The sequence below is a fragment of the Trichosurus vulpecula genome, chromosome 5 (assembly GCF_011100635.1).
Source record: "Trichosurus vulpecula isolate mTriVul1 chromosome 5, mTriVul1.pri, whole genome shotgun sequence".
NCBI lineage: Eukaryota > Metazoa > Chordata > Mammalia > Diprotodontia > Phalangeridae > Trichosurus > Trichosurus vulpecula.
In genome coordinates this window covers 16,417,316-16,442,201 of record NC_050577.1, presented here as the reverse complement: position 1 = coordinate 16,442,201, position 24,886 = coordinate 16,417,316, and the positions used below count along the sequence as shown (strand labels likewise).

Below are 24,886 nucleotides of genomic sequence, written 5' to 3'. Positions count from 1 at the left end.
GTCTCTTTTTTCTCATAAAAAAGCAGAAACCTACATATTTATTCTCAGAATGCACCGTTTTCTTCACTCAATGTACAGAATGAAAATGCTCCCATGATAACCAAACAAATTTGGCACAGGGCATAGACATATGAAGCCCCGTCAAACCCTTGATGAGCCCACAGATCAAACCTTCCAGACTCCATCACTGTCCTGACTGCCTTCACTCTGGCATGGAGAATGGCTTATCACCAGGTAACTGGCAAGAGAAAGAAAGTCACCAAAACCCTCCAAGAGGCTCAAGACAAAGTTTGGGTCTGAGAAAAGGGAACTTGGCTCCTGATCTGCTTGGCTCCCGACCCCGGAGACTCGCCTGCGGGTTCACATCCAGGATGCATGTCCTCCCAGTCTGGGCCACCTCCAAGATGGAGTCTATCCTGGTGCCATAGAGGTTCCCTTCATATTCACCATGCTCTAAGTACTTTCCAGCTTTAATGTCCGCCTCCATTTCAGCTCGAGACACAAATTTGTAGGCCTGGCCATCTTTCTCATCTTCCCTTGGCTTCCGTGAGGTAACTGTACAAGGATAGATAGTTACAAAGAGTTTCTAGACAGGACAAGACACCTTCAGTTCTCAGAGTAGCCCAGAGATTTTTTAACTGAGAAATGACCTTAGAACCTTCTAGATGGAGAGTTTGAACTCTAAATGGCCTGTCTGACACTTGGGGCACAGTTTTCCAAAGAGAAAAAAACAAGTTTAGAAATGATGATGAAGCTCCTAGAATAGTTCAGGACCCAATGAGAACAGCCTGAAAGTAATTTGAGAAGCCTAGAGGCTGGAAGAGCAGAAGAGGGAGTATTTTTATCTAATTAAACTCTATTAAGGTCAAGTCCACCCTGGGGCTCTGCTTTGCTTCAAAACCACATGCAACAGGCCGGAAAGTTTAGGGCAAAAGCCACCAAGCAACCAAGCGCCATCTGCCGCCTTTCCAGTTGGTTTCTCTCCCACTTTTCACATCAAGTGGCACCAGCCGGCCACCTCTCAGAGCAGAGGGGCTGCTGTGCTCCAGGAAGGTGGCTTCACTCACATAATGTTGGAATGCCCAGACTCCTGCCAAATGACATTTCCATTCATTAATTTTCTGCTTTGCATTCTCTCTATATTGGTGTCCAGTTGTTTAACAGTTAGAATGCAGTCTCTTCTCTCCATCTTTTCCTTCCCTGCATCTTGTGATAAAACCACTGGGACATTCTTAAAAAGGCAAAGGAGCTGAGTAGCCAGCAAAAGAAGTAGGTAGGCAACATTTAGGGTACTCACTCCACCCCTGAAGCTTTTCAGCCCTTCTAACAAAAGCCTAGCATGAAGGCCCAAGTGCCCCTTGGCTTCTGACTGCATGATCGGAATAGAGGGCATCATTTCTCTGACTGACACACAGAGTCAGAGCTGGGTGACCAAACCAGTATAGTCAATACCAGGTCACAGCTTTGCTCAAAAGCCTTCTGGTCTACCTGGACTAGCTCCCATTTCTAGTGTGTCGATGAGGCAAAAGGCGTTCATGATGTCCAGAACAATTTAAAAGCAATTCAAAGAATTACAACTTTGACAATAAAAAAGGTTTTCTTTTCATGGACAAAAGAAATTTACAAGCAACCCAACACGATGAGAGAGTTCAACTTCATGAATTTTTTACCTTCAACTATGGGGAATGTAACCAACTAACTACTATTTCTGATGTGTATATGGTGGGTGAGGGCAGAAGGTAGTCACTGTGTCCCACACCACTTGTGAGACCATAAAAAAAGTTTATCTGAAGGGACTAGGAGGAGTATGTGTTCTCCACCCCTGCCCCACGTCTATGCCCACTCCTGGGAGGCAGCTCCTAATTTCTAGGAAGTGTCTGTGTGGCTTGCAGCATTTCTGTGGCCACCTCATATCTGGTAAGGTTGGTATGACATGGAATGAATGTCATTCCTTGTGCGGCATGTCTCAGTATCCACCCTAGCTCCACATACTGCTAGGTTTTTAAATTGACATGGGCTACCCCCAAAGATGACAACGTAGTGGCTTTCGTGAGGGGTCTGGCCTGCTAAGTAACTGGGCAATCTCCTCTTTAAAGGAAGGCCATCACCTAACACTTCTGAAAGCCTTCTGAAAACTAGGATGGTTAAGTCTGGTTCACACAAACTCCTGAGCTGAAGGCTTCGAGGTCAAATCAGAAAAAGGAGTGTGAGGGAAGCAGGGGCCTCAAGAGAATGGCAGACAGGTGGCAGTCCTGCTCCCTGTGCCTTGGGCACAGAACGTACCAAGTAGAAGGTGTGGGCACCAACACACCGAGGCATCCTTTGGCACTGACACAAAGTAGAGCTGAAAGGAGGCAGTGGTTACTTACATGGTACCGTGGTCCCAAACCTCGTGGGGTTCAGGACGATGAATCTGTTCTTCAAGCTTCTCCGGCCCACCCCCTGGGCCCCTATCAACACCAATGTCTTTCTCTGGAAGGGAGGCATTTTTGCTACTTCCTCGTATATCTGGATTTCATGTCGGTCAAATTCTAAGTATAAAGAGGAGAAGAATGTCAAACGTAGCCAACACCTGTATCTGTTTGGTAGCATGGCCCACCTGATCAGTGAGGCAGAGAGCAGATCTCCACATTTGCCATCTCGCTGTCACTGTGTCCCACACAGAAGCTGCTCCACTGGTTCCAGACAGGACAGTGTCAGGCCCTCACTTTGGGATCCCAGGCAACAATCTACCCTTCCCAGGGGTCAGCAAAGAGGAGTGGGCAAGGCCAGCAAAAGAGAAAGCAGTGCCTGGGGCCTGTCAGCCTTTCCCTTTGGTCTAGTTAAGGGCAGGACGTGGTCTAGAAGTAAGCAAGCACTGGCCTGCTTGGGGGCTCCACCAGTGCCCCTGGGAGCCGCTGGGAAAGCTTCTGTCACCTCCTTCCAAGTCCCCTGAGTGACAGCACAGCCATGAAGCCATCGGCGAACTCCCCATTCAGGCTGCCTCATCACCTCTGGGCTTGCACCCGATTCTCTCAGGGCCCAGTGTGAGCAGGGCTTCTATACCACATGGCTGGTCCTGAATTCTGCACGTTATTTTCATTCCACTTTCAGTGGAGAGAGAGACATAAGACAGTGGCAAAACAGAACTCTACACACAAGTATTTGCAAAGGTTTATAGGAGTGAGCCCACAGGGGCGCACATACTTCAGGTGGTCCCGTGCCTGTCAACTCCATCACACCAGGTACCTCGTCTGGGCCTTTAAAGAACTCTTGTAGGAACAGGATTGGCTCTAGGAAACTAAAATGACATTGTCTCTGCTTGAAAACTGTCTCTTTCACTGTTTCTCCTTGTTTTAAGGAGGAAACATTAAAACGTGTTTCTGCCCTTCCCATTATTTCTCTTGTGGATGGCAGGTTTGCCTAGTATTGGGACCTTTAGTCCAAAATGAGGGAAGAGCTGAGAACCACCCCCTGTCCCTGGGCTAGAAGAGTGACTTGCTCTTGACAAAGGCCTCTGGGTTCCCCTCTAATCCAGGTGGGGGAAGAGAGAGTCATCAGGTAATGGGAACCTTGGAAGAGGGGGAGGAGCCCTGACTTGGGAGTCAGGCAGCCTGGACTCATATGCTGCCTGCATGGCCCTGGACAAGGCCCGACCCTATCCTGGGCCTCAATTTCCTCCCCTATAAAAGGAGAGGGTTGGCCTTGATGGTCTCAGATCCAGAATCATGTGAACAACATATAAACTATTAAGAGGGAGATCAGGAGGCCCCAACTCAGGCCTGGGAATCCAAGGACAGGGCTCTTCCCACTGCCCCAGAAAAGAAAGAGGCAGCTGATGGAGGTGGGGGCAGAGCCCAGGGGCTTGGGTCCAGATGGGAGACTTCCACAGGGAGGTCGGGGCCTCTCAGAGCTGCAGCTTCCTGTAAAATGACAGGACTGGACCTAGTCCCTTGATGGCTCCCCCAACTCTAAATTCTAGGATTCTGGGGCTCACTCCCTTGACCAAAGGGCTGCATTTCACCTTGTCAGCAGGCAGAACAGGAAGAACTTTGTCTGAACAAATGTTTTCAGTAAAAATCTAAAAAGAGAGGAAATTATTCTAGCAAATATGGTCGTCATTAAAAACTAACCCATTCATTTATACGAATTTGAGGGGTACCTTACTAGTAAGACCACTCGTCTGTTTCAGAACTGGGAAAGTTAGGTACCTTCCATCGTGACTCGGTTGTTTCTTTACACAGATAAGCTTCACAAAAAGCCCAATGTTTAGAACTGACTAAAGAGAAGCTACTTAAACAAACAGCTTCCTGTTGCCAAATCTCTCCCCTTCAATCAGATTATCGGGTGGTAGAAGCTGTCATTCAGTGGCAGAAGCAGGTGAAGTCCCATATATTAATGACCTTCATCAAGCAAAGCCCATAGAAATGCACCAAGTAACAGCATCACAACCTTCCCTGCAGAGAACATCCCCTAATGCTGGGCCCCTACAGTGGGTGCCTGAGATGATATTTATTCTGAATTACACATCAGAGGTCATGCTCTATTAGGCTACAATTTCATCTAAACTTTTCAAAAAATATCTCAAAATACCTGCATTTCGGGTGGTGAGATACATCATCTTTTTCTTTTTTTTGCTGCTTATAGTTCCACAAAAAGGCCCTGGAGACAAGACAACAAATCTGTTTTAAACAGCTGGCCAGAGTACAGGGAAATGCTCACACAGAGTCACATGGGGGTACTCTGCCCCTGGGGTGGGAGGAAACGGAAGGAGAAACTGAGCACTAAGGTATATAGAGAGTTTCCACCTAAACTTACATAGTTCCAGGTACCTGGAAAAACAAACACACACACTGGCAATAAAAGGCTGATCCCAACAGGGCCTGCTTTGGGCCCAAGGCTTGAAGAACACAGCAGCCGGTGGCAGAGAGGGAGGGAGAGCTGCTTATGACAGGCAGAAAGGCCCAATGCATGGATGGGGGGAGGCCAAGATGTGGTTCTCATCCAGCCTCTTGCTTCTGTAGATGAACAAGGCAGAGGAAGGTAGCCCCCTCAGAGCACCTCACCTGGGCTGTCCCAGTCTCTTCTCACAAACGCCTTCCTCTTCTCCTCCAGGAACTGGCTGGGGATGAGGCCAGCACTTCCTCCCTCCTTTACATGGTTAGCCTGGAATCAAACAAAGACCTTTAAAAGCCCAGTGGCCAAGACCCCTCCCAGAACAGGACAACCAACAGCCCCCCAAAGCACGGGAGCTCTCGGAAATGTCTTGTTTGGGGCTGAATCCAAGCCAGCTCCAGGGAGGGCCCACAGCAGGCAATGCTTCAGTGTCGGGGTGTCAGTAGCTGGCACCCCAAACCTCAGCTTTTACCAGCCAAAGGTTCCATGTTGAGCCTTCCAAACACGTAACTGTGCACAGGCTCTCTCACCTGGTGAGACTGATGACAGGACAAACGATGAAAGGAAAAGGCAGCAGGGGCCACACAGCATAAAGAGGCTGGACCTGGAGTCAGGCGACCTGAGCTCAGATCTCGCCTCAGCACCAACAGCTGTGTGACCCTGGGCAAGTCACTTAACCTCGGCCTGTCTCAGTCTCCTCAAATGTAAAAGGAGCATACCAACACCAACCTTACAGGGCTGTTATGGGAATCAAGTAATAGTAGTAAAATGTTCTGCAAACCTCGAAACACTACACATATGCGAGCTGATATTACTAATACCATTAACACAGACACACATGCATACACGCACATGTGCAGGTGCACCACACGTGCACATGCACACACACGCACGCACACACACACGTGTGCACGCACATTTCTGGCTTCCTGGGTCATCAGCTTGGAAAGGGGCCCCCTTTATTGCCAGGTGCACAGAGGGACAAGAAGAGGTGAGGGAGCCTCATCACAGCGCACACTCAACTGGAGGAGGGAAGAAAACAAATCCACGTCTCCTTTCTCACCCCCAGGAAACAAAGGAAGAGGCCCAGGCACACTTGGCTCTGTCTGAGGAGCGGGAGCCTGGCGCTGCCCTCCCCAATACGGCACTAAGGCACAAGAGCATGGTCACTGATCATGTACGCAGATGACCGAGGCTGGCGGTCTGGATGTTCCACTTCAGTCTCCTTACCTAGCTGGGCCTCAGTTTCTCCATCTATAAGAATGATAGTAACAATGCTAGTCCTGCCAATCTAGCTGGATTGCTATTGGAAGAAAATGAAATAATGCAGGAGAAAGTGCTTTGTAATTATAAAATGCTATAAAAATATAAACCATTATTATTAGTCTTACTAAGAAACTAGACGATTATATTATGTTTGGAGGGGGTGAGAAGATAAATGTGCCCACAGAGAACACATAAAGTAACCGGAGATAAAGGAAGCATCCTCAAGGTCCCCTGGCCCACAGTCAAAATGAAGTCGGGCAGCCCATTAGAGGGGAGGACATGGGCCCAAGGACCTGACTCCTGGACCGGGAGGAGACCCCTGCAGGGCACTCTTGGGTGCTGCATTCCTCCCAAAGTCAGGCTCTTTCTCACAAACCCAGTGCCTCAAACAAAGGGAAGACATCTGCGAAAGGCACGTGTTCACTGCAGAGGTAGCAACAGAAGAAAAATGGACCCAAGTTTCTCTAAACATCCTAAGACTGGACTGAAATGAGAAAATAACTTCGGAAGTGCTGCAGCCAGGTGAGAATCCTACGCACCTGCCACCAGTTTGGGTCCTCGCGGTTGACGATCTGAAGAATTTCTCCTTTTGAAAATTTCAGTCCTGCCTCTTTGCATGGAATCAGGTTGTCATTGTAGGGGTCGTAGTCAAAATGACACTTTACAAACACCTGAAAGAAGAGTTCACAGAGAACATGACGGGAGCTAAGGCTGTTACATTCAGGGAGTTGAGTCTCGTACTCTCATGTTCAGTGGACCAGCAGAAGCCCAGCTGACCTCTGCAAGGGAAATGCTCTGGAGGTGATTTAAGGCTGGCCATCCAGGTACCAGCCAACATACCAAGATGCCACTCCAGCTTCTGAGGTCAAGCAAACCATTCCACCCCAAGCATGCCCCTTTTATTTCATACCCAATACCAAATACCAATTTGCAGGCTGAATTCCTGCCCTCCTCCAACTCAGATAGAACCGGGGTAGTCAACGAGCCAGCCCCCAGCACACATCCTGCTGCTCCCTGCCACTTACCAGCAAGGGCCCGGAGCATGTTGACAGCAGGTTCTGCTGAAGTGGCTAAACTTGGTTTTTTATCGAAAAATTCTTTCTTTCCCTGCATCATCATAATCAATTTTCACTAGACATATTTGATAGTTTTGAGGAATACCAGGCACATAGTAGATGTCTCATACTATTAAGTAATATGCTTCCTGGGGCCACTGTGTTTTTAACACCTTTTTTTGGTTATTAATCCATAATACAATTTTGTCATTAAGAAAATCGTCAAGAAAAAGCCGTTTTTTATACTCTGCCAGCTGTGCCTGGTGATTCTGTATCATTTTGTCCTTGAAGATACAAAGCCAGGTTGAAAGTACAGCAGTAATAAGAATCAGCACACAAAGTATTATTAGTCAATTTACACATGATATGTTTAAAAAAGTGATACTTAAGATCTGCCTGCAATCTTGTTCATGGCCCAGTGTGTGGATGAGGGCACAAGAGTCCGGGCCAGGACAATCAGGTGCCACCCAACTGCTCTCAGCTCGGGTGTTACCATCTGAGAAAAAAGGTCCACGGAGGCCTGCCATGGAAACACCACGCCAACCCAAGCTGCCATCACCATCACCCTCGATGCCCCCTTCGCAGGGGCAGCCTCTTAAGGTTACTCACTGCTTCTGTTGTCAAAGTTTGGAAGACTTTTTCATTCCAATTTAAATACTAAATGCATTATGAATTTCTAGTCTGTAACGGCAATTTACTGACAATGAGATTTTTAAACTAAGAAAGGAAATATGCTTATGTTTCTTTGAAACCTATTTAAAGGCATACAAATGAGCTCCTTCCTGAAGGATCACCGAAGTCTTTCTCACTTATTACGCCCTGGTTCCAATGGCATTATTCAAATTAAAAAGCAAGAAAACATAAAATTAATGCTGGTAAGGAGGGGTTATTTCCCCAAATGAACCCTACATATACATAGGACTTCCATGCTACACAATGCAGGGTGACTGTGCCAGAGGGCTAGACTGGAAGTTCAGAGAAATGTGCCAGAATCCTGACCTGGACAACTACTAGCCATGTGATCTTAGGAAAGTCACTTAACTTCTTCGAGTCTCCATTTCCCCATCTCTAAAACAGGGATAATAATTATCCTACTTCCCTCCTCTGGCTGTTGTAAAGAGAAACGTATAAATATTAATGGACAACAGAAATAAATTTAACATGTATACAAACAGTGATTTGAAGAATAAGTTTAAAAACCAAATTATTAAATCTAAAAGCAGTTTGCTAGATTAACTACTATAATTTAGTTATTTACTACTTGATAATATTAGTGGAAAGGCTCAGCATCAATGCTAAAATTCACTAGTGAGCCAAGATTTTCATCTAGGACAAAATTCTAGCAGTCCAAACACTAAACTCCACAACTGGACACTGATGTGCAATTCAGTATTTTGGCTAAGTAAAAAAGATTAAGTTTAGTGCTGGATGTTCCAGTTGGCGTGAAGACAAAGAAACACTGTACCTGAAACGCCACAGGACAGCCTCATACCTGACGTGCTCGTGCCCAAAGTCTGTCCATACTGACATCTGTCTAAAAACTTACGGCTCCCAATTGCATAAATGAGGCCATAAAAATGAACACAGACATCAGCACCAGCTCCACTGGGCTCCCAACATTTCCATTTGTTCCATTCTGCCCAACAAGTGCTTACTATTTGTCAGGGGGAGCAACAGTAGCCCTGAAACTCTTCTAGATGGCGCCAGCAAATATCGAAGATATCTGGGACTGGCCAGACAGCAAGGAGGATGGGGTGGGGTGTACCCAGAGCTCCCTCCGTCCCTGCTCCTCCCTGCATCTTCTAAAGGCAGGGTGCACCATGGGACAGAGGTTTTACAGAGAAGAGGAGTCACCCATCTTTCAAGTATATCAACCTACAGGGTTCAAATAAACTCAATGGATATCCTTTACTACATCAGATGAAGTGTTTGGGCAAATTCTGTTCTTCCATACTTCAATGCAACTAATATAGGCATTCTCTTCAATGACACAAATTGCAGCCAGATGCCTTCTTATCCCCTATGATTCTTGTCTATGTCCCCAGGACAGGCTTCCATCAAGGATCCTGAGGTGGGGAGAGGGGTGGATTCCCCCTCCCTTTATAGTGTCCCATTCCTCAGTGAGCTTCCTCGATGCATCTTGCCCTCAAGTCATTCTCAGTAATATGCTGGGGCCCACACAGCATCCAGCATCCCTCTATTGTCCTTGGGGGAATGTATACTTTGGAGCCTTCAAGGATGGTGGTATTCCATGATCTGAATCCAGAGGGACCACCAAGAGAATACAGAGATCAAGGAAAAGAACCGTGTAATGCGCAGAATGGATCTGGCTGCCTTTTTGGTCATTCGCTCTGGGACCCAGTTCACTGTTTAGCTGCTTTATACACAGGCAGCAATGGAACCCTGCTGTCACCAAGCTTCCAATTTCACCTCTGCAACATCTCTCCTCTGACTCAGCACCCACCTTGGACCAGACCCTTAAACCCTCGTGCCTGGATGTGGTGGTAGCTGCAGGGGGAGGGGGCAGAGTACTGATTGCCTCCAGTCTCTCCCCTCTCCAGTCCCTCCTCCATTCAGCCACCAAAGGAATTGTCCTAAAAGGCAGGTCTGACCATGTCACCCCCTACTCAATAAACTCCAGTTGCTCCCTATGGCCTCTGGGATCAAAGACAAAATACTCTGCTTGGCATTCAAAGCCCAGCACAGTCTGGTCCTCTCCTCCCCTTCCAGTCTCCTCAACCTCACGCCCTGATGCACATTCTTGGATTCCAGGACACCGACCTCCCAGATATCCCATCTCTTGGCTCTGGGCCTCTGGTCAGGCCATCGTCTGTGCCTGGAACACTCAGTTTCCTCATCTCAATCCCCTCATTTCTCTGGTTCCTTCAAGTCACCGCTAAAGTTACACCTTGTGCAAGAAGTCACTCTAGTGTCCCCTGAGCTCAGCATCTTCCCTGCTGAGTGCCCCCAGTGTGTCCTGGATCTGTCCTTTCTTACCTAATTGTTTCATGTTGTCTCCTCTATCAGCCTGTGAGCTCCTTGAGACTGGGGGCTATTTTTTGCCTTTCTTTGTATTCTTGACACAGTGGCTGACAACAACAGACCTTCAGATCCACCCACTAAAGGATCATTCCTGCCCAGGACAAAGCTGGGATCCTTTCTCCTTTAGGCAGAGAGCCTTAGGACTAGATCAGGAACAGAAAAGTACAGACAGGACAAAGAGGTGCCATTACAGTAAAATTACAGACTTACTGGTCTCACTGTCCAGTGGCAGTGGTCAAATGGCAGATGCCATTCTGAAAAAAGCTCAAGTGCCTTAATTAGGTAAAAAAAAATTTTTTTAAATTAATATGGTAAAAAAAAATCAGTTTAGTAGTTCGAATGCAGGTGCTGCATGGTTCCACAGACCACTAATAAGTTCTTTCTGCCCCTGGGTCTCTATGTCCAAGAATCACACTGTTGCCACGGGTCCTGTGTTTGGGGTATTAAAAAAAAATTCAGAACTTTGCCTATAAAACTTATTTTCATTGATCCATTAAATATACATTTATTGGGCACCATGTATGTGTAAGGAACTGTGTTGAGGGTGCGGGGAATACAGAGACGAAGAGTCTACCGACACTGAACTTCAGTTTAGAGTGGAAGATAAAAGACACAGGGTAGAACACGTAAGGAAAACAAAATCAATTTTTAAAAAGAGCTAAGAAATCCAAATGTGTTGGGAAGGATGTTCTCTGGGAAGGACCAGGGAAAGCTTTAGAGCAAGGATGGCATCTGGGCGGGGCTGTGAAACAAGATAGGAAATGGGCGTGAAGGACAGGCAATCCACGGGGAAGAAATGGTGTGAACAAACACAGAGGCAGGAATATAATCTGTATTTAGCAAAGAGTAAAAACAACCCAATGTGAAAACACATGGTATGTGATGGAAAGGAATAGGAAAGAGAGCAGACTGGAAGGGGAGGATGTGGCCAAACACCAAAAAGCCTTAAATGCTAGTCCTGAGAGGTCGGACTATACTTGTTGGGCAATGGAGGGCAATCCGATATGGCGGCCATTAGGAAGATTACTCCTGAAGTGGCATTAACAAGTCTGGGTGTAGGGAGGCCAGTGGGTAAGACCCAGCAGTAGCCCAGGGGTGAAGTGATAAGCATTTGAACAAGGATGACTGTCATGGCAATGAGAAAGGAAAGGAGGGACTGGAGGTAGGGGATCACAATGGATGAGATATAAGGATGGGGAGAAGCAGAAGGCAAGGGGAAGGGGAGGGAGAGGGCAGAGAGAGAGGGAGAGGTAGAGAGAGAGAGAGAGATGAGAGGGAGGGAGAGAGGGAGAGAGGGAGATCGATCAAGAGCCAGCGCAGGAGAATAAGCATGTGGAGGGCTCAGAGAAGCAGGAGGTAGAGAAATGCCTAAGTGACAAGTGGTACAAGGAATTCAGGAATGAGGAAAGAAGAAAGAAGGGATGGAGGTGGGAGCAGAGAGGAGAAGGGAATGAGGAGCCAGGCTGATGAGGAAGAGAAAGAAGGACAGACTGAAGATGCATGAGAAGGATGAAGGATGAGAAGGATGAGCTGAAGGTAAAGATGTAGGGAGATATGAAAGGAGAAGATGAAGGTGTTCGTGAACTGCCAAAAGCAAGGCACGGACCTTGCAAGACTCAAGGAGTGAGGAAAATGTGCTACAGCAAGTTTGTTGAGGCATTTGGACAAGAAAAATAAAACAGCCACCAAGGCCCAGAGGAGGTAAGAGGGCATCAAGGCCTAGAAGCGAGAAGGGTCTGACAGGAGGGATGCAAGATTGCAGACTGGCCAGGAGACCCAGCAGAAGGTCAGGAGGCCAGATTCTGGGGGGCCAAAGCGGGATCATAGAACTGGTGGACTGTGGAGGTCAGAGGTCCAAGGCAGGGGGCAGGAAAGCCAGAAGGGGGCTCCTGGGAGAAAAGAGGAAGATCACAACCACATGAACTTACTACTGCTGCCCTCTAATAGATGTCTTTTCTACAATCTGCCTCCCAGCAGCCTAAGCAGTCCTAGGGAGGTCACTGACCTGGCAGAGTGTGGCTCTGGCCAGGACCTTCTGGAAGTGGCCCACCACCCTCTCTAGGTCCCTGACATGACAAACAACTGCACCCACTGGACTCTGCCAAGGACTGCAGGTAGCAGAGCTTTGGCTTCAGTTCGAATTTCCTGCGTAGGAAGGGCATGATAAAGCAGCACACCAATGGAGTAGCCAACTTGGATCTGGGCTCCTGCATATGCTCAGAACAATATTTTATTTTAAAGCAATTACATATTCGAACACTCTGTAACAGAGATGTGCAAAAAGTCTTGGAGAGAGATTTCACGATCACAGATTTTAAAATTTAAATGTATTTTAAACCTCCACTAAAAACCTTCTCTGGTACCCCATTTAGGGATGATGGGGAGTGGGAAATGAGGAGAGGGAGAGGGGAAAAAACAACCAGAGAATGGGCTTTTCCAAAACGGAATGCAAGTACACACTTTAACGTCCAGCTTAGTTAAGTTTGGATATGCCCATCATTGAGTTGGCTGTTAGACCATCTGCTAAGTTACAGAGAGGTCCAGATCCACATGCCTGGAGGGATTTGCACACAGGGAAGGCCTCACAGCTCCCCGAAATACCAGACTATACTTAAGAAAAAATATTCTCTATCACTGTTATACTATATGCTCAGAGGATGCCACATGGCATTCACTGGCCACTGTTTAGCCCTCCCCAATCAAGCACAATCTACACACTCCTTGGCCTGGCACTCCAGGTTACTCTCTTAAGTGAACCTCATGTTTGAGTAAATAGGGGTTTCTTTGAATACACTGTGCTCTGCTGATTTAGTGGCCTTTGGTGTCCTCCTAGGTCACTCAAGCCCAAGGCAATCTCCATTTTTCTATGTAGTCCTCTATCTTTTCATCTGCTCAGGTGTGACATTTATCACATACTATATGGTAAAGTTCTATGCCCATGTCTTATTTCTTCTACTGTATCTTAAGCTCTAAGAGGTCCCTGATTATATCTTGTACACCTTTGTAACTAGTACATAACAGGTGCTCCATAAATACTTACTTAATGAACACACAAAATAATTAGTAGTGTGACTGCACCTGCTAAAGCCCAGCTGGCAGGGGAGTGAGCATTCAGGTGGGTTGCCGCTGCTGCTATCCTATATTGAACTGGTTCCCTCATCCCCTTCATTCTAGCAAATATAGTAGATTATTGCTTCTAAAATTCTTTATCTACATGAGTTAGTGTGACCACGTGAAAGCCCTCTGTGGTGGCATGCAGACACAGACTAGGCCTGGGTGGTGACTCTCCCTGACCAGCGCTGGGCCACAAAACATGCTGCCTTCCCAGGTCCCTCCTCCCCATCCCCATCCTGCCTTCCCACGCCCTCTCCTGATGCTCACGTGACTGTTTCTCCAGCCTCCTCTTCTTCAGGTAGCATCTTTGCAAATCTCTCCTGAACTCCAGTTCCCCTCAGCCAAAGGCCACCTGACTCCAGACATGCAAAACGAACCCCAATAACCTTCTCTCAAAACCTCTTTCTGTTGAGGCAAGGCTCTTCATCCACGTTCCAAACCCTGATGCTCACCCATCTGTCCCTTCTCCCCACTCCCACAGCCAATCAGTAAGAATGTGCACACTGACTTCCACGGTCTCTCTTGCCTCCTCCCACTCTCTTCGTCCTGCTGCCCTACTCCAGGCTGCCACTGCCACCTGCCCTGCAGCAAGACTGGGTCTTCCTGCTTCCACCCTCTCCCAACTTCCATCCATCCTTCCACAAGGGCCCAATTCATCTTCAGTAAGCTGAGATCTGACAATGCCATGCCTGCATTTGGAGCAAGATGAAATCCTGGTCAAACACCAAACACATTCAGGGCCTGCCTATCTGGCACTTACTTCCATACTGTCCTGCACTATTCCCCTCCTTCCATCCTAGGCTCCAGCTAAATGCCTCACAGCTCCCCTCCACACACACCTTTAGAATGTGGTCTTCCTCCCCCTCTCATGACAACCTGGTGAGACACGGCTCATCCTTTATGGCCTCGCTGTGATGACATTTCCTACAGGAAGCTTTCGCTGATCTCTGCAGTTGCTAAAGAACCTTCCTGACTATGGGCCATGGGCACCCCTTGATACACGCCTCTCTTGAACCCTTCACCACGTGTCACTGTTTATTATAGTTGGTGTTATAGTCACCCCTCCAGACCATAAGCTCCCTAAGGGCAGGGGACCATGGCTCATTGAATTTCTGCCTTTTCTCAGGGCCTCGAGCAGTATCCAGCACACAGCAAAGACTTAACAAATGTTTGATGAACCTGCTGAAAACATTCTCTTCAGTATGACAAAAAATAACCACATGGAACCATGCAATCTCAAAGTATTCCTTCTTTTGGTGCCATCTGGAGGTGACTGCCAGTGCCCCGTCTGTCCCAAGCCCCACCCCCACTCACCTGCTGAGGGGTGACAGCGTCCCTGTAGCTGGGCAGGATTTTCAGCGTGACACTGCCACTGATGCTTCTCAGGAGCTCCTGAAGCTCCTTGGGGTTGTTACCGACCTCGTGTCCATTGACCTCCTTAATAACATCCCCCACATGAAGGAGACCCTGCCGATCTATCATTCCTCCATGAAGGATTCGGGCAATCACCAGGTCATTATTTTCAACCCTAAATGTCACACCCTAAAGAAAAAGCAATGACAGAAGCTTCTTTATACTGGTACCAATGGGTTCCCCTTGGAGATTCCTGAACACATAAGGAAGGAGAAACAAGTGTTAACTGCTGCCCTCATCAAGGACCCTTGGGATAAGCAAATGGGTTTTGCCCACCTAGTAATGGTTCTCTTAACAAGGCTCAGCCAGCACCTCCACCTGGGAGCCACAGGGGCAGAACAGGTCGGTGGCTGCTTCCTTCCTGACCCTGGAGGCAAAAGGAGGAAGCCATTCTCTCTGTATGTGGTCCTCATCCCCACCCCAGGAAGATGAGGGGGATATGGCAGCAAGGAGGAGAATTCATGCATTTGGATGTCCAGAACCCAGGGGTATTAATTTTACTTATAGGTGGCACTTTCTATGGTCTTACCACCTGAATTTGTCTTTCTTTAGGGTACAAAAGAACCACCCCCTCAGATGTCTCCCACATCTCAGTACACTCTTACTGGCCCTAAGTAATAAGCTTCCCTGGAAAAGGGGCTTGGAGAGTATGCTCAGGTCATTCACATGCCTATAAAATTGAGGGGATCATTATAGAGACATCCTTGAATTCATGATGACAGAGTACAAATGGTAGACAATGGACGTACCAGACCTCCGATACTTCCCCAACAGCTCACAACCAAGGCAGAGCTGAATTCTGACTATGTTCTTACCAAGGGCTCTCCTGCTTTCTTGTGGATCCCAAGGATACGAATGGCATCTACCGGCAGCAGCTGGTTGTTCACAGAGGAATGATTAATTTCTGGGCTAGATGGAGGTGAGTCATAGCACTTTGATGCCACGATATCATGGGCCTCCAAAAGTGACTAGGAAGAGCAGATCAAACATTGGGTTAGGAACTACAGCCCTGCTGGAAGAGCAAAGTAACTGGTTAGTTCAGAAGCCCAGAGCAAGCCCCACCCCCACCAAGGGCCAGATCCACACTTTCAGAACAGGTGCAAAGACCGAACCCCGACCTTCCCCATAAAAGCTGCTCCTCCTGCCGCTTCTCCTGTCTCTGCTGGCAGGACCATTATTTCTCCCTGGAACACAGGCTTCACTCCCTCAATAAGGTGCCAATTCTGGCCATTCTAAACAATCCCACACACACTTATTGAGCACATAATGGATGCAAGGCAGAAGGCTCAGCACACGTGCTCCCTCTTTTCCAGCTCTCCTCCTACAGGACCCTAGCTCAGAGACCATCAGTGCTTCAGGCATGGGTTAGTGAAACAGCTTTCTAATCACAATCCCAGCCTCCCGCCTTCCCAGCCAAAATGTTACAGGAATGTCTACCTTCTCGGGCCAGTCATTCAGAGTCCTTCACGGCCTGGCCTCCCTTCCTGGCCTCACTCTCTCCCTGTCCCAGGCTCTTCCCCAGACTCCAGGCCCTTGTTTGGGCCATAAATCACAACCCCCCAGCTCATCTTCACCTTCTGCTCACTACGTGAGACCAAAATCGAACAAAGCCTCTACCAAGCCTTCTATCATCCTCCCTACCAGATGACCCCTCCTCTAGTAAATCTCCTTGCGCTGGCTGCACCTCTCTCACAGGTGCCACACTCAGACTCTGCTAGCCAGATCTGTCTGTGTCCTTTTGCGCCCAGACTAGAAGCTCCCCTCACGTTTCACTTCTCTGTCATGACTTCTCAGCCCCCTAGACCCCCGGGCCCCACTGATTTCCAGAAGCTCCTCGCAGGCAGTATTACTGTAGCTGTGAGAAAACAAAGAGATAAGGACCAATGGCCAACCCTCAGTGACCACACCAGTGGGCCTAGGATTGGGCTCTGGAGTCTCCAGACTCCATTTTATCTTTACTCCAGGACCATAAGACTTTCCCAGGCAGCCCCAAACTGCCTCCAAGAAGATGAAATTTCTAGAACAAGTGAGAGGCCAGTCTAGCTGCACTGTAGAGACACTGTCCCAGAAGGTCAGAGGCCTGGTAGAGTGTGCACCAGGTGGGCTCTGGTGAACAGGGAAAAGACCAGAAGCCAGAAAGGGATTCTGGATGAAGGAGGCAGGGGTGAATATCTCAGAGAAGAGAAAACCCACCAAGGACCCAAGAGCTACAGAGCTGCACAAGACAAATTCCATACAAAGGAGATAATCAACTTCAAATATTTTCTCAGCTTAGTTCCTCATTCAAACATTTAAAGACAGACATGATTAGAAGAGAGATTAGACATGGTCCACATTTAGTTCCAGAGGAAGAATCCACAGTAATGGGCAGAAAGAAGACTTGGCTTTGATACAAGGAAAACATCTGTCCACAGTCAGCGCTGTCCCAAAGAAGCCTGGGAGGGCTTCCCTTCACGGACCTGAAGGTTTCGAACCCTAGCACACACGGGTCACTTTTGGAGGGGTGCTTATAAAATAAATTTTTGTTCAGGTACACACTGGACCAGACTTGGAAGAGCGGGTGGATGCGCTGGACAGAGCGCTGGGCCTGGAGGGAGGAAGCCCAAGTGCAAATGTGAACTCGGATACTTCTTAGCTGTGTGATCCTGGGCAAGTCATTTCATCTGTCTGCCTCGACTTCCTCACCTGCAAAATGGAGACAGTAATAGCCCCTTGCTCCCGGTGTCGTTTACAAGGGTCAAATGCAGTCGGACTGGTGAAGTGCTTGGCAAACCCTCTAGGGATTACTCTCATGTAACCTGTGATGTCCCTTCCAACTCATTGACTCCTTTTGTAACTGCGTGACTAAGGGAAATGACAGATGACCGGTTTAAAAACAACGGTGTTCTGTTAAAATTGTATCCGAAGGCTGCTGAGTGAGGAGAGAGCCTAACCTTTTGTGAAAAGAACAGTTTTGTTCCAGCAGCAAGTCACATTGAAAAACTGCAGGATTTAGAAGGGATTCCGTGTGAATTAGCTGCTGATTAGAGAAGTGGGAGTCAGTAAGCAGACATCAGAGACATCCTTGCCTAAAGCCCCTCAAAGTCTCACGATTATGATGGAGAGGATTAGCAAACATCTAGATAGCAAAGTGCCCAAAGGAGGGAGCCCAGGCACCTGACCGAGCCCACAGGGGCCTGGGGCCTCTCTGGCCAGGACCATGAGACTGGCAAAGCATCTCGAGGCCCTGGAAATGGTTCTCCTCCATTTGTGACAAAGCACTGGATAACTGATCTCTCTTCTTTTTGAAGAAAAGACAGATGATAATGCAATTAGAAGGATTCATAAAGGCTGGCTCCCAAGAGAAATCATGACTAGCTTGGAAGAAGCTTTCCAATGGAGGGCGCCAGGGATCAGGGCTAGGCCCCACACTCCAAGGATCTGGATCTTGCAGGACTGGATCTCAAATTCTACTTGAAAGCATCATTTGGTGCTAATTAAAAAAATAAAGAGGCTGAACAATGGAACAGAGTAGGCATCCAATACCACACAGAAAAACCGACAGCAGCATAGTGTTTGATAAACTCAAAGCCCTCATGTGCTTAGGTAAGGATTTACTATTCAAAATAAAAACTGCTGAGAAAATTGGAAAGCAGTCTGGCAGAAATTAGGTCTAGATCAACATCTCACACTATACACCAAGATAAATTCCTAATGGATACATGACAAATAAAATGTGAGATCATAACCAAATTGGAGACCCTTCAAAAAAAGGTCAGAGGATGACAGGAGAAAAAAATGGGCCTTCCTGAATACATAAAATCAAGCTATTTGGAAATCTCACCGGTAAAAGACAGAGAGAAAGGTGTGCTGGGAAAAGGTTACCTGAAAGTGAGGCTCCTTGAGAATACTGACCAGCTCGGCAACATTTTCATCTACATTTATTAAAGGGCTGATGTCTTCAAGAATTTCATTCACTAGTTCCAAGTTATTATCACTGACGGCTTCAAGTTTAGAATCTTCTAGTCTCTCGTGAGCCTGAAATCATGACAAATTTAAATTAACAGGAGTATTACTTTTCATTCTTTCTGATCCAATTAATGTTTTCTTTTCAAATTAACCTTTCATAAAGATTATTTTAAAACCATACCATTTTGATATTTGACTCATATAAGCTAAATTTCATTTTGTAATACACATGCACACAAATTTTCCAGAAATACTTTTTCAAGAAGTATGATGAAATTTATAATTCAGTCTAATCCTGATTCCAAAAATGCAAATTTTGCAACAAACTCATGGAAGATCTAAAAAAGCTGGCCATAACTTTCAGAAACAATATTAACCAAATGCTGACTAAGGAGACCTTATTCCCTCCAGAATTTACTGATCATTCTAGATTAGAGAAATGATGCAACAAACATTAATGCTGCAACTTAAAAACTATGCTTACTATTGAGAAAAAAATTATGCTTACGTCAAGAAAACAAAACGCTGAGGTTTCCGAGGTTATCAATTTTTTCTACTTCCAAAAATAGATCAATGACATTTCATTCTCCACCTATCATATGAAATGAAAATCTAGCGATGAAAGCATAAGGAGAAAGCTAAAGCACCTCTGGCCAGATGGGGTGCAGATCTAATGGACTGTGTAGATTAGGGCTAGAGGGGGAGAGGAAACAGCCGGGCTTCAAAGGAAGAGGAATCGCTGGTCCTGCCCCGCCCTGTCGTGGCTGGTGAAGCCACAAAGAAAATGAGTCAGTGTAGAAGACAGAGGACAGACACAGTGAGACTGAAGCTATGAAAATCCAGAAATCAGGGAGAACCAGGCCGGTCACTGGTTCCAGTAAGTGTGGTGCTCACTGGGCACAGCCCACCCACAAGAAATTTCCTGAATGTTTATTAGAAAGAACAGAAGATGTGCTCATGTGCAAATTCAGATGAGGCACCAATCACACTTCAGCTGGGGCAGTGGTGTTAAACTCACTCCCAAGGGCAGCCCAAAGTAGATTAAAATGCAAATGGGGAATACTGCAAAAAGTAAATAAGAATAAAACAAAACACAGATAACATTACATTTTAAACCTAAACCAACATGTGGCCAGCAGGGATCCTATGGCTGGAATAGTTCCCCCTCCCCACCATTTCTGTTTGAATCTGACACCACTGCTATAAGGGAACACACAAAACATGAAATGCTGAGCAGATGCTTAAATAGCCATTTTAGTTTGGTCAAAAAGGGGAGAAGTGGACAGAAAACAAAGAAAAGACAAATAATACCCATCATGGTTTTTTTTAGTCCTTCTCTCCTCATTTCTATATGTATGTATATATATACATATATATATATATATGTATATACATATTTTTTTTTAAAACAATGAATGACAATGAAAATAAGGAAAAATCACACCCAAGTGTCATGTGATATGGGGGTGGGGGGTGGGGAGAGGGGCGGTGTCACCAACACCTTGGGAGACCAGGGAAGTTTCTCCTGAGGTAGCAGATAAATCAGGCAACAAAGAAGACCCCTGGGAAATCCTTAATCGGCTTGGCCATCAAGGTACCAACTGAATAATTATTGAATGACTCTCAGTGTGAGACATTTTGCTTGAGCTACAGAAAGTACAAAATAGCCCTTCAGTCCAGAAGAGAATGGTCTAAGCAGGAGAAATCACCAAGATAAGAGGCTACCTGTAAAATTTCTCTGTCTCTCTTCCCTCCTCCCCTTGGTGCATCTTTGGTCTTCTGAGCTGTTAACACCATTTACCTCTTGGAAGTCCTGAGGCCTTTTCCCAGCTGCTTAAACATGAAGGTGTTAGTTTGTACTGGGAGGTACTCCCAAGTCCTTCCTCTCTACCAGCTCATCCATCTCCTCCCACCAACTCCTCACTCCAGGGCTCTCCGCACAGCCATGTCTTTCAAAAAGTCTTCTTGCATTGAATACAAGGCAGCTTGGGCTAGGGGGTCAGGAAGGTCTTCATGGGGGAGATGGCCTGGTAAGTGGAATGTGCCTTGGATTTGGGGTTGGAGGACCCGGCTTCCAATCCACATGACTTCGGTCAAGTCTCTTCCCATCTCTAAAATGAGAGGCTGGCCTCAATGGCTGCTATGGCTTCTTCAGTTCTAAATCTTGTGGTTATGTGAGTCTTGAAAATGAAGAAGGAATCTGAACAGGTGAAGAATTCTAAGACTTTATTACTCAAGAAACATCTTTAAAAAGAAAGAAAAATTCACAGGCTTGTTCCTCAGGTTTTCACAGAAAATCAACAGCCTTCTCTGGCCTTTAAGAATCATATAAAGTGTAGTTTCTAATTCAAACTAAAGATTAAGTCAAATTCTTCCTAAAATTTCAGCCTTTGGAATGAGTGCTTGCTGTCTGCTTCCTAAAGAGCCAGGCAGAGTGCAGCTCCCTGGAGCTCCCTCCCTCTTCCCTTTTCTATACCTCATGAGCCCTGAGGTCATCCTCTGTCCAGGGTCTGATGAAGAGGAACCATTAATCCCACCCCAACCAGTTCCTTTCACCTTGGATCATCTTTGCCTCCTCCCCTACTCCCATTACCTCTCACCTTTACTTGTCTGGCGGCTCTTTACTTGGTGCCTACAAACACATTTGAGTCTCTCCTATCCTCAAAGACCCCTCACCAGACCATTTCCCACAGCCAAGCCAAGGTTCTACATCTCTCCTCCTTCCTTCTACAGTGAAGCTCCCAGAAAGCAGCCACCTGGACCTTTCATGTCCACTTCCTTGTCTCCACTCACTTTTCAACAGCTGGTAATCTGGCTTCCAGTACTTGGAAGACAATTCCTCACTCCAAGGTTACCAACATTTGTTGGGTTTTTTGACTAAATCTGATGACCTTTCCTCAGCTTTCCCCTGTCCTTACCCTGATGCCCCTGACACCGGTGACCCCTCCTCCTGTCCCTTTCTCTTGCCTTGGCGATCACGGCACTGCTTTCTGCTGCTTTTCCTATCTTACCTGCTGCTTGTCAGCCTTCTTACCTTGCCCCCAAGTAGGGGTGACCCCCATGGCTCTGTCCTGGTTCCTTTTCTCTAGATTCTCTCCTGGTGATCTCCTAAATTCCCATGGGTTCAATTAACATCTCTGTAGAAGTGATTCCCAGATGCGCATAGTCAAACCTTAGCTTATCACCTGCGATTGCCAGAGACCTGCTGTCTAAACATGATGGAGGCATCTCAAACTCAGTAGAATCAACATGGAAGCCTCCCCCTCTTCTTACCTTCCCTATCTCTGCCAAAGACAATCTGCCCCAACCCCCAGGCACCCATATTTGCAACCCTCTACATCATACTAAACTCCCTCGCCCTTCTCCCTTCTGGCCAATCAGTTGCTAAGTCTTGTCAATTCTACATCCACTTCCATCCCTTTTTCTATTTGAATGGCCACCCCCTGGTCAGGCCCTCATCACCTTCTGTCAGAACCACTGCAAGAGCTCAGTTGTCATTTCCATCTTTCAGTCTCCTCCCCTCCATCTTCCACACACTTAGCCAAAATGTTTCCCAAAGCACAAATCTGTCGGTGTTACTCTCCTGCTCAAGAGTCTTCAATGGTTCCCTCTGGTCCTTATGAATGAAAGCAACACAAACTCAGCTCTGCAGGAACCCTCCTGAGCCTGCCTCCAACCCACCTTTCTGGAATTACTTCACAAAAATGGACAGACTCGCTGTTGACCAAACTCGGGCTCCAAACTCCTCCGTCTGTGCTGGCTGGCTGCCACACCCACACGGTCCCTCTCCCCTTGGCCTCTCAGACTCCTCATCTCCTTTAGGCCTCTCCTCCCGTCCTTCACCCTGACCAGTGTCTTGCCATTTTCTCTGCTGCCCCTGCTGCATGCTGGGAATGTCCAGGGCCAACAAGGCTCAAAAGGGCTTTGGGATGTCCCAGAGCCATCCCCCTGCTCCTCAGCTCAGCGTCCATCTGCATTTTCTGGCCCAGATCCATAAGCACAAGTGCAGACATAACGATCGATGAGTTTTTAAAAGCGAAAAACCAGAGGCTCAAAACAAAGTGAATAAAATAATTTCAAAGTCAATGAAAACATCGGCGGCTGCTTTCTGTCGCTGTCTTGGGAACTCCCACGATGAGAGCTTTTGGATCAGCTTGTTCTGGAGCTCACAGCTTTCGCATCTGCATTCATTGATTGATTTCACAGTTTATTAAACCTCTCTCTGAATTTGGAAATTCTCGTCGGTTCACAAAGGCCTTTCCGGGGCGTTCTGTCCAACCGCCTTGTCTTACAGACCACGAAACCGAGGCCCGGCAGCAAAGCCGGGACTTGGATGCAGGTGCTCCGACTCCAAATCAAGCACAGTCTCCACTGGGCCACGGTTTGAAGATGGGAGGCCCATTATGAAGGGGTCATGTTTCTGTAGGCGGCTCTATCCCTACTTTAACCTGCGTGCCAGCAGCCCCAGATGGAGAAGCAGGATTGAGAACAAGCCCCTCAGTCCTCCTAGAGGCCAATGGAGAGGAGGCGAGAACATACAGGAAAGCTGTCCAAGAAAAAGTTTAAGGAAACAAATTCAGAAAAACAAGTGCAGCAACATCTTGGGAGTCAATAGAAGCCAATGCGAGCATGGGAGGACCCTGGGCAGGAGACAGCCAGATGGTCGATGGACTCAAGAGAGCCATGGAGGGACTCAGGACCGAGCAGGGCTGGCTTCAGCAGCAGCTCACAGGGAGGACGGAAGCTTTTCCATGAGTGAAAGTAACAGGGGCTTCACGAGTCTGAGAGAGAACATGGCTTGGTCTTGGCTAGAAACATGGCAAAGAATGTTATGAATGAAGCAACGAGCAAAATCAAGAAAGCAATGCATGTGGCAATGGATTACATATGGAAAAGAAAGGTGCAAGCCTTTGGTTAAATACCAGAATATTCTGTACTGGGAGAAGAGAAGCCACAGAGACAAGCAAAGGTTTGAGAAACAAGAAGGTCCAAGACATTCTGTTCCATGGACTCTGCGTGGGCTTCCCCAGCCCGATGAGAGCCTCCCTATCACCACAGAGAGCATCAGAACTCCTCGTGGAGGGAACAAAGTGGCTCTGAGACAGATGACGGCCCTTCATGGGATTCCAGAATACTGGGATTAAACCCACGGTCTTTCCTCAGCTCCCAGACTCAAAGCAAACAAGACTCTCAGGGGGACGGCGAGGGGGAAGAGGCCACTTAACCTGAGACTCAGTACCCTTATTTGTAAAATGAGTCAGAGGATTGGAATAAATGATTCCTGAAGCCCTTTCCTACTCCAACTTCATCTATGATCCTGTATAGATGCAGCTGGGATTTCTCTAACCATGTGAAGGCAGAGTTGGGTCCAAAGGAGCAATAAAATTCTGTTTTTAATGTAAGAAGAAAATTGGTTTACTGTGAACACTTTAGGATTTTATTATGAGATAGGGATTATCATTTGTCAGCTAAAATGATGCTGTCACAGGCACTGTCTGCAATGGGAACATTTGAAGCATCGTAGTCCTTCCAAAGAACAGAGTTTCCCATATGTTTTCATGACCCCATGAACATACCTTGGCAAGGGATTTCACAATTGGGTTCTCCATGATGCCCTTGAGGAAGATGAGGTCTATTTCTCCTGCCCCTGCAGACGAGGGCAGCTCGGTGAGGTTGTCTAGCACCTGCTGCATCGCTGCTGCTGCTACTGCTGTTAAGGAGGAAAAAAAAAGAGAAAAATGAAATTATAATGAAGTGTTGGCTATAGTAAACTGTAAGTTAAAGCCCAAGGCATATTGATTGATGTTTCTCCCCCTGAAAGAGCCAGTGAAATTAAGTGACTACTTAAACCACAAAACCTAAAATTTTAGAGTCAGTCAATAAACATGCATTAAGTGCCTACTATTTGCCTTTATAAGGGCTGGGGATACAAAGAAAGGCAAAAGACAATCCCTGCCCTAAAGGAGCTCACCGGGAGCTAACAGAGGAGGAAACAGGAAAACAATTACATAGAACCAAGATATATAGAGAGGATAAACTGGAAGCAATCACCAGAGGGAAGGCAGGAGCTAGAATGAAGTGGCATCAGAAAAGGCTTCTTGGGGGGGGGGGGGATGGAGAGTGGGGAAGGGAGGGCGTTAAGCTGGGCCTTGAGGACAGCCAGGGAAGCCAGG

General features: G+C 47.0%; 1 protein-coding gene across 1 annotated transcript in view; it reads right to left on the bottom strand.

Moving 5' to 3' along the window:
- The window catches only part of MPP6 (membrane palmitoylated protein 6), a 31,190-nt gene extending 6,773 nt beyond the window's left edge, over positions 1 to 24,417 (bottom strand). The window contains exons 1-9 of the mRNA XM_036759220.1: positions 24,290 to 24,417; positions 18,630 to 18,782; positions 15,581 to 15,733; positions 14,667 to 14,894; positions 6,681 to 6,812; positions 5,046 to 5,145; positions 4,573 to 4,641; positions 2,370 to 2,531; positions 353 to 555 (exon numbers count right to left, since the gene is read on the bottom strand). Coding sequence (XP_036615115.1) covers positions 353 to 555; positions 2,370 to 2,531; positions 4,573 to 4,641; positions 5,046 to 5,145; positions 6,681 to 6,812; positions 14,667 to 14,894; positions 15,581 to 15,733; positions 18,630 to 18,782; positions 24,290 to 24,406 — 1,317 coding nt within the window. The 5' untranslated portion in view covers positions 24,407 to 24,417. The remainder of the gene's footprint in view (positions 1 to 352; positions 556 to 2,369; positions 2,532 to 4,572; positions 4,642 to 5,045; positions 5,146 to 6,680; positions 6,813 to 14,666; positions 14,895 to 15,580; positions 15,734 to 18,629; positions 18,783 to 24,289) is intronic.
- Between the last annotated feature and the right edge of the window lie 469 nt (positions 24,418 to 24,886).